This window comes from Podarcis muralis, chromosome 1 (genome assembly GCF_964188315.1).
Source record: "Podarcis muralis chromosome 1, rPodMur119.hap1.1, whole genome shotgun sequence".
NCBI classification, from domain to species: domain Eukaryota; kingdom Metazoa; phylum Chordata; class Lepidosauria; order Squamata; family Lacertidae; genus Podarcis; species Podarcis muralis.
In genome coordinates, this window is record NC_135655.1 from 3,976,850 (window position 1) to 3,986,543 (window position 9,694).

Genomic DNA, 9,694 nt, shown 5'->3' on the forward strand with positions numbered 1-9,694 from the left:
CTCAGCCCCACTCACCTCACAGAGTGTCTGTTGTGGGGGAGGAAGGGAAAGGAGAATGTTAGCCGCTTTGAGACTCCTTAAAGGGAGTGAAAGGTGGGATATCAAATCCAAACTCCTCCTCCTCTTCTTCTTCTTCTTCTTCTTCTTCTTCTTCTGGTTCCCTCTTCTGACCTTTCTTCCTGATCCCTTGCAGGCCACGGCAGAAGCAAACAACCTTGCAGCTGTTGCCACGGCAAAAGACACTTACAACAAAAGAATGGAAGAGGTAAGCCTGATGGAGGACCAAGGAGCGTGACCCCTCCACGATTCCACTAGGCCCCCTTTGGGCTGCAGTGGGTGCCTTCTAAGGGGCTGCGGGAAAGCCCTCTGTGTGCAAGAACTGGGCGAGATTCAACTGGCAGAGAGTCTGAATTGCGCGACAGGATGGCCCAACCCCGTTCTGGGTGGGGTTTGACTCCATGGAAGGAGCAGGAGTCACAAAATCACAGAGCTGGAAGGGGTTCCGGGGGGTTCACCTAGTCCAGCCCCCTGCAATGCAGAAATCTCAGCTAAAGCATCCATGACAGATGGCCATCCAGCCTCTGCTTAAGAGTCTCCAGGAAAGGAGAGAGTCCACCACCTTCTGAAGGAGTCCGTTCCACTGACCAGCAGCTCTTACCCCAGCTTTTAAGTTCCTCAACTTGAGAGCACTCCTTGCTCCTTTCTTTTCACTACGATACGATAGGATCATCTTTATTGTCATTGTCCCATACAGAACAACGAAACTGAAAAAAATCTACACCAGACATTCAAAAACCAACAAGCCTGCTATCCCAGCCTGGTTAGCCCCCTAAAAACTCTGATACCCCATAACTGAATACAATATACTCCCACAGAGACTACCTTACGCTGTGTTTAAAACCAAAATCTCATTTGGATAGAAACTGTTTCTCAGGCGGCTAGTCCTAGTCTTTATAACCCTGTACCTTCTTCCAGAAGGCAGAAGCTGAAAGAGATCATTTCCGGGGTGCGCACTATCCTGCGCTATCTCTGCAGCTTTCTTATGCCACCTGGAAGCATAGGTTTGATCCAAGGTGGGAAGAGTGCACCCAATTATTCTCTCCGCAGTCTTTACAATGCTGGACAGCATTGTTTTTTCCCTGGCCGTGCAGCTCCCAAACCACACAAACAGACCATAAGTTAATACACTTTCCACAGTACAATGGTAAAATGCCATCGACAGGTCCTTTGAGAGATTATTTTTCCGGAGGATTCTCAGAGACCCACTAGAGACCCAAGTGAGATTTCTTAGGGGTGCTGCAGCCATTTCTAGACAGGGGCAGCCTGACCACAGTGATCTATGCATGGGTAGCCCTGAACCTTGATTACTGCAATGCCCCTTATGTGGGGATGCCCTCTTTTCATAGCCCGGATGCTGCAATGACTGCAGAATGCCTGCTATGCTGCAAGCTGGGTCCCTGATAAAGGCCAACTGAACCTCAAGGCACAGGTGGACTTTGGTCTTTCAAATTTCAGCAGCACCCCATGCGAGGCCAAAGTTCAGTGTGTGCCCCTGCATCTCACCTTCTGTTCTGCTCAATTCACTACATCAATGGGTCCTAACTGGTGGTCCCAAGCGTTAGTGTCACCATATCAAAATTTTCAAATATGGGGGTCTATACCTTGGCTTTTCAAACATAGGGGGTCTGCAGTACTTAGCTAATTGGGGACCATTGCACTAGGCCCTGGGGCACCCCTAGGCTCAGTGCCCAGTGCGGTGGAACCAATCGCACTGCCCTAAATCCGCCTCTGCTCAGGGGCAGGTGGGGAGCCTCCAGAAGCGCCCCATGAGAAGATCCTGAATGGGGCAACTGTGTCCCTGAAGGGCCAGGTGCGCAGCCTGGAAGTCTTTTTGGACTCACAGCTGTCCAAGGAGGCGCAGGTTAATTCTGTGTCCAGGGCGGCTGTCTACCAGCTCCATCTGGTTCAGGCTGAGACCCTCCCTGCCCGCAGACTGTCTCGCCAGAGTGGTGCATGCTCTGGTTATCTCCCGCTTGGACTACTGCAATGCGCTCTACGTGGGGCTACCTTTGAAGGTGACTCGGAAACTACAACTAATCCGGAATGTGGCAGCTAGATTCATGACTGGGAGTGGGCACCAAGACCATATAACACCTACATTGGCTCCCAGTACGTTTCCAAGCATAATTCGAAGTGTTGGTATTGACCTTTAAAGCCCTAAACGACCTCAGCCCAGTATACCTGAAGGAGTGTCTCCACCCCTATTGTTCACCCTGAAAACTGAGGTCCAGCTCCGAGGGCCTTCTGGTGATTCCCTACCTGCGAGAAGTGAGGTTGCAGGGAACCAGGCAGAGGGCCTTCTAGGTAGTGGCGCCCTCCCTGTGGAACAGATGTCAAGAAAATAAACAGCTATCTGACTTTTAGAAGACATCTGAAGGCCGCCCTGTTTAGGGAAGTTTTTAATGTTTGATGTTTTATCTTGTTTTTTAATATTCTCTTGGAAGCCACCCAGAGTGGCTGGGGAAACCCAGAGAGATGGGCAGGGTATATTAGTATTATTGAGGTGCAGCTTAAGGAATCGGGCGATCCTTTAGATCAGTGGTTCTCAACCTGTGGGTCCCCAGATGTTATTGGACTACAACTCCCATCAACTCCGAGCTCTGGCCTTGCTAGCTAGGGGTGATAGGAGTTGTAGTTCAACAACATCTGGCGACCCACAGGTTGAGAAAGGCTGCTTTAGATATTTGGGGCCCATGTAGCTCAGGGCCTTGTGAATTAATGCAGAAACCGTGAACCTGCAGGTGTGTGGAGGCGACAAGCCCTTCCTGGCGCCCAGCGACCTCCAGAGCAAACACCTGGAGCTGAAGGAGGAGGCGGTGCGGCAGTTCCGGTCTGTGAAGAAGATGGGGGGCGAGGAGTTCAGCCGCCGCTACCTCCAGCAGCTGGAAGCCGAGATCGACGAGCTCTACGTCCAGTACATCAAGCACAACGACAGCAAGAACATCTTCCACGCTGCCCGCACACCCGCCACGCTCTTTGTGGTCATCTTCATCACCTACGTCATTGCCGGGGTGACCGGCTTCATCGGCTTGGACATCATAGCCAGCCTGTGCAATATGATCATGGGCCTGACCCTGATCACCCTCTGCACATGGGCCTACATTAGGTACTCAGGGGAGTACAGGGAGCTGGGCGCCGTCATAGACCAAGTGGCCGCAGCGCTCTGGGACCAGGTGAGCAGATGTCAGGCGTCAGAGTATCCAAACCCCTCCACGGTAGGTTGCCAGGAGTGGACAAGACAGGAGAGGTCTTACCAGTTGCTTTTTATTCAATAGTCACAGGGAGAGGCTTAGAAATGCAGCCTCCGAGTGAAGCCCCACTCCCTGCGTCCCTCCCACTTCTCATGAGTCATTGCTACGGTGCTGAAAAGCACCTTTTGCTTCTGAGCTCTCTGCTCTCCTACTTTCAAGGCACGCCGTGTTCTGGGAGAGCAGGGGGTTTGTAATGCTTTCTAAAGACACTGAGTCCGTCAGCTGTCTCTCCCCTGGTGCTTCTTGTTCTTCCTCCTCTCCCGTTATTTCCCAGCTTTCCCCCCTCACCTGCCTCTGAGCTCTAACCTCCCTCAAACCCCTGTTGTAATTCTGAACTGTCTCCTCCTTCTCTGGAAGGTTCAGGCTGGGGAGGCCATCTCCACCATTCCTCCTTGCCCAGTCCCTGACAGCAGAACAGGCTGCCCCTGTTTCCAGGGGCAGATTCAGTCAAACACCAACAAATTCAGCTTCCACATTTATAGTTGGCTAGAGAGAAGTAAGGGATGCGGGTGGCGCTGTGGGTTAAACCTAGGACTTGCCGATCAGAAGGTCGGTGGTTCAAATCCCATTAATGGGGTGAGCTCCCGTTGCTTGGTCCCTGCTCTGCCAACCTAGCAGTTCGAAAGCACGTCAAAGTGCAAGTAGATAAATAGGTACCGCTCCGGCGGGAAGGTAAACAGTGTTTCCATGTGCTGCTCTGGTTCGCCAGAAGCGGCTTAGTCATGCTGGCCACATGACCCGGAAGCTGTACGCCGGTTCCCTCAGCCAATAAAGCGAGATGAGCGCTGCAACCCCAGAGTCGGTCACGACTGGACCTAATGGTCAAAGGTACCTTTACCTTTAGAGAGAAGTGCCCAGCGTTGCATGGGAAGTCTAAGAAACCAAAATAAGTCGGTGCATTTTTAAAATCAGCGCAGTTTTACATGGTTCCGTCTGCCATCTTTATTCCAAATGGCACCTGACGGTATCCAAATATAGGCCGAGACCCGCTCCTCCATCTTGGCGACTGTCCCGCCAAATGGGGAGACGGTTTCTTTAGAGGTTTGGTCTGCCATCTACCTTCAGAATGGCATCTTAAGGGCATTCAAACGTAGGCAAAAGCCTCCTGCTCCATCTTGGGCACTGCCATGCCAGGTTGGGCAACGGTGTCCCAAGAGGTGCACAAATGCAAAGAGGACAGCTGTACAGACAGGCAATAAATAGTAGATTGGGGGGGGGGGGAGTCTTGCATAACAAACCCGCTTCCCCCAAAAGATTGGGGGGGGGGGGGTTTGCAGGATGGAAGGTGATGGGGAAATACTCTGGAATGCGTTGGGGTAATTGCTTGCTTTGATGAAACGCTGTCTAACCTCCCTGCAAACAGATCAGAATAATTGCTTGTTGAATAGCCAACGTGGTCTAATCTCCCTGCTCAATAAATGGTTTATCTGGAAGCCCCCCCATGGGATTAGGAGGAGGAGGAAGAATAAGAAGGGAGGGAGATAGGTTTAAGTACAAGGGGAAAACTCAGCTTTGACCGGGGAGGGCAGAGGCTGACAGTGAACCTTATTTACTAGGATGTCCACAAGGAGGCTGCACTTCTACAATGGGGAATCAGTTTATCTGCATGGGAGGCTGGGATGGTTGCCAGGAGTGTGGCTTTAAAAAAGGACCAGGCAAATCCATGGAGGAGGAGCTGCCTGCCAGTGGCTGGTGGCAGTCAATACTCATCACCAACAGAAGGACCTTAGCTCAGCGCTGGCCACCTGCTTTGAATGCAGAAGGCCCTGGTTCAGTGTCTGGCATCTCCAGGGGGCGCTGGGTGAAACTCCAGTCTGAAAAGTTGGAGAGCTGCTATTGGTCAGGGGCACATCCTTTGCATGCAGAAGGTCTCATGTTTATTAAAGGCTTCTAAAACGCTTTTCAGTTCAGACACCAAGAGCGGTTCAGTTGCTCATGTGCTTTTGGTCATGACTCCAGAAAAGGTGGGGTATAAATTAGAACTGGAATAAATGCCTCCCCACCACTTCCCATTTCCACAGGACCATTCTGCTCCCGTGAAAGTTGGTGGGGAGATATTCTGAAATTTTGGAGGGTGGGGAGCAAATTTCTAAGCATTTTCATCTTAGGCTTAAGTCAGAGGTGGCCAAGAGATTCTTTGCCCCCCTTTTAAAAGCCACACCAACTCTGTCTGTGTTCCTGGAGAAAACGTTTTGCAATGGTAGAACACAATCCCCGGGGTTATTATTTATATTGTGTGTGGGAGGGTTATCCCTCTCCTCATTAAAAAAAAGAAGTAGTTCTCAACCACATTGTATTTATGCCTAAGATAAAATGAACTTTTAAAAAGAAGCCTGACCACCAACACCTTCTGCAAAATTAATGCCAACAAAACTTTGCCCAGAACTTATATAAGTATTTATAACATCTGTGTATATTTGACAAATTGTTGTCTCCCGACTTTCCTGACAGTTGAAGCATCAGATGTCCGAAAGCGGAATCACCATGACAGTCTATAGCGACCACAAAAAAATATCCCAAACAAGAATGAATAAAAGTAAACCTCCAGTGAAAAAGGTGGCAGAATTTGTGCCAGGAGGCCTGTTTTCAGCGCAGTCAGCCATTCCCCAACCCTGGTGCCCTTCTGCATGGTTTGGACTACAACTCCCATCATCCCCAGGCAGCACAGCTGTGCTTCCAGCAGCTACAGCATCATATGGCTGTGCTGGCTGTGACTGATGGGAGTTGTAGTCCGATTCCTGTCCGGAAGGCACAGGGCTGGATGAAGGCTGTGCAACCTGGTCTGATGGCATGACTCTTTACAAAGGTTCAGATAGCAGGGAGGGGATGGAGGAAGGAGTGTCAAAATTTTCCACTGGGATGCCCTTAAGCGGACAGAGGTCTAGAGGAGACTGCACATGTCTTCTTTCTCTCACCTTGTGTTTTTTCCCCCTTCAACTGCCTTACCTGCAGGGAAATACGAATGAGGTAAGCCCATTACTCTTTATGTAGCAGCAGCTGCCCTTCTGCCAGTGTCCGTCTGTGTGTGCAAACTGTGCTATATTTGGGGTGCTTAAATGGCTCAACTTCCTGCCTCCTTTGTCCAAGCGGGGAAGGAAAGGCAGGCAGGCTTGCTTTGCTTCTGGACTTTCTGGCTTGCAAGACGCGCCTCCTGCACAATTTTTGGCCCAGGGCGTTGATTGCACAGCCCCATCGTGCATCTCCTGCGACCTGTCCAGGGCTTGACAGACTCCCTTCTCGCTTCCTGCAATTCTAGGCAGGCCTTGGGTAAGGGCCATAGCTCGGTGGTAGAGGCTCTGCTTGCATGCAGAAGGCCCCAGGTTCAGTTCCCAGGTAAAGCTGGGGTTTGCCTCCTGTCTGAAAGCCTGGAGAGCCACTTGGACAGTGCTCTGACTCTGTATATAAGAAAGTGTCCTATGATCCTTCAGCAGCGTTGAACAAGCTTCTGGCAGGCCTGATCCTGGAGGGCTCAAGTTCTCTGGTGGGCTCAGCGTTGAATGGGAACTGCTGTTCCCAGGTAGTGGTAGCTGAAACCAAGCTGAAATTGTGTATTGGAGGCAGCAATGCTTATGAATGTTGGAAGCCACAGGAGGGGAGAACTGCTTGCCGGAAGAGGCCTTTGATTGGCTACTGTTCTGCCTTCTAGTAGCAGCAGCTGGAACTGTGCTGGGACTGATGGGAGATGTAGTCTAAATTATTAGGAGGGCACCAGGTTTGGAAGGCTACTCTAGTTGCTCCTGGTAATTAGCTTGGCACGTGCCATGGTAAGTTTCTAGCAATCATTTAGACGCTGTTGCAGAAAACCCCAGAAAATTATGACAACCGGGGACATTGCAGGAGGACAGAGGAACAACTTTTAAGAATACAAGTTCAGATTAAGGACACTCGAGCTCTTTTTTCTGCCTTTGCGATCCGCTGATAGATGCTTATGCACCAGAGTTAAGAGGTTGCTTGTTTGCTAACCCTGACGGTAGTGGGCCATGTCGCTTCAGGCAGGGTGAAATCATTCCTTTCTTAGCCTAGGCTCAGCCATGAGAACAACCAGGTTTGCACTGCCTGATCTCAGGGCTGTCGCACCCGAGTTGAAATCCAAAAACCCACGCTTGCTGAGTGTGCTGCTTTGTGTGAGATGCTAGCTTTTTGCGGGACTGAACCCCGGGTGCATCTGGGGAAGCTTGCCGTGCAAAAACAGCATTTCTGTTTTCACTGAAATGAGAATCGTGGCACAGAATATCAGATGTCTGATCCATAGACTTGGCCTCGATCCTAAACTGCGGCAGGTTCTCTCTCCCTCCTACCACACCTGTGGTGTTAGGCTGGCATGTTGTGTGCCTGCCTTCAGCTGAAGGGAAATCACGATCTTTCTTGGCGCGCTCTGCCCAAGCTGTTGAGAAGGGAAGCCCACCTAGAATTACAGTGACAGCTGGGAGACCATGCAGAGGCAGGAATAAGCTCTAGCAGCTTAAACCTAGCCCACTGTGATGGTCTGCCTCATGCAAATAAGATGCCAGGGCTCCAAACAGATTCCACACCGTAGCTGAAAATATTAAGTGAGTTATAGCCCAAACTCAAACAAGGACAGAATTCTGCAGCTACTAAAAGTTACGCAGATTATATAATGGATTGGCTCGCTTTGCCCTATTTATGTTGCACTTTTTCATGTTTTTATAGGGATGCGGGTGGCGTTGTGGTCCAAACCACGGAACCTAGGGCTTGCCGATCAGGTCGAAGGTTCGAATCCCCGACACGGGGTTGCCCGGTCCCTGCTCCTGCCAACCTAACAATTCAAAAGCACTTCAAAGTGCAAGTAGATAAATAGGTACCGGCGGGAAGGTAAACAGCGTTTCCATGTGCTACTCTAGTTTGTCATGCTGGCCACATGACCCGGAAGCTGTACGCCGGCTCCCTCGGCCAATAAAGCGAGATGAGCACCGCAACCTGAGTCATCCGCGACTGGATGTAAAGGGTCAGGGGTCCCTTTACATGTTTTGCATTAATTATTTTGCTTCTGCCAGCAATAAGAGCAAGGTTGCAGGGACCAAGCAAACCTGAATCCCTGGCCATTGGCAATATTATCTGGCCCCACACAAACACTAAAGCATATACAGTGGTACCTTGGGATGCAAACGGGATCCGTTCCGGAGCCCCGTTCGCATCCTGAATGGAACGTAAGACACGACTGTGCGTCTGCGTGGGTCGCGTTTTGCCGCTTCTGTGCATGTCATTTTGAGCAACTGCGCATGCGACGAAACCCGGAAGTAACGCACTCCGTTACTTCCGGGTTGCCATGGAGCGCAACCTGAAAGCGCTCAACCTGAAGCACATTCAACCTGAGGTATGACAGTATATGCAGACTTGAAACTGTATTTTTTTTTTTAAAAAAGGAGAGCTGAATTCTGCCACCAGTGCCAAGAGTGTAGGACTTTTTGGCACTTTTGCAGAATCGAGGTGCACCCCCAGAGCCCTGAAAGCATCTTTTAAAACATAGCCCCCCTCCTTTCCACTAACCTTTCTGTGCTTTTGTGTGCAGGCTTTGTACAAACTTTACAGTGCGGCTGCCACACACAAACATTTGTATCACCACGCTTTCCCCACGGCGCAGAAGGCTGAGCCCACCGAAGGCACGGAAAAGAAGACAATGTAAACCCAGCTGTTTTCCACAGAGGTGCATGAAAACACATCGTTGAAACATGTTAATCATTTTGCATCCATGTACGAGACTCTGCCACTCCTTGAAACGAATAGAGGAAAACAGATAACTCATTCACTTGTACCAATGGCTTAAGTGTGGCTGCTTTAATTTGGACAATGCCCTGCTTGGAAGGGGAATGAGTCAGCATGACTTTCATTTTCTTGAAACTTAATTTTGCTGCAGATACATTACTGGTTTGGTTCTCCAGAACACTTGGCCCTGGCCCAGGACTTTTCAAGACTAAGGTTCGGAGCCAGAGAAGGCAGTGGTTGCTACCTTCCTTTGGCAATGGTGGCAATCCTGCCATCCCCGAGTACGCATTCATAGCCTCCTCTGGATCCAAGCTCCCATGCCATTAATCCAACGGCTAGTATTCTGAAAAGGAATGTGGCTCATATTCAGGAGGCGCCACGTCACATTAACATATTTAAATTTGTACTCAAGAGGTTTTTATTTAACGCCATTCCCTTCATGCAGCTGTGAATGACAATTTATTCACTTTAAGACTGCCTTCTCAGAAGCTACAAAGAATATTTCTTTTGCTATGGTACGTTAAAAGAGATGGGAAGTATTTTTTTTTTGTACATGTATTTGAGAGTTTCACTGTATATATTTTTGTTTAGTGCATAAAGAGTGTATCAAGTTTTTATTATTTAATTGTCAATTAAAAGTTTGGTTCCTAAGACAATTA

The 9,694-nt window shown here is 49.7% G+C and overlaps 1 protein-coding gene across 4 annotated transcripts in view; it reads left to right on the forward strand.

The window, feature by feature from the left end:
- The window catches only part of ATL1 (atlastin GTPase 1), a 36,995-nt gene extending 27,301 nt beyond the window's left edge, over positions 1 to 9,694 (forward strand). The window contains exons 11-14 of one of the 4 annotated variants that reach the window (XM_028721032.2): positions 194 to 265; positions 2,802 to 3,275; positions 6,264 to 6,278; positions 8,842 to 9,694. In XM_028721032.2, coding sequence (XP_028576865.2) covers positions 194 to 265; positions 2,802 to 3,275; positions 6,264 to 6,278; positions 8,842 to 8,955 — 675 coding nt within the window. In that variant the 3' untranslated portion in view covers positions 8,956 to 9,694. The remainder of the gene's footprint in view (positions 1 to 193; positions 266 to 2,801; positions 3,276 to 6,263; positions 6,279 to 8,841) is intronic. The other 3 variants (XM_077934797.1, XM_077934747.1, XM_077934820.1) reach the window with 3 other exon arrangements.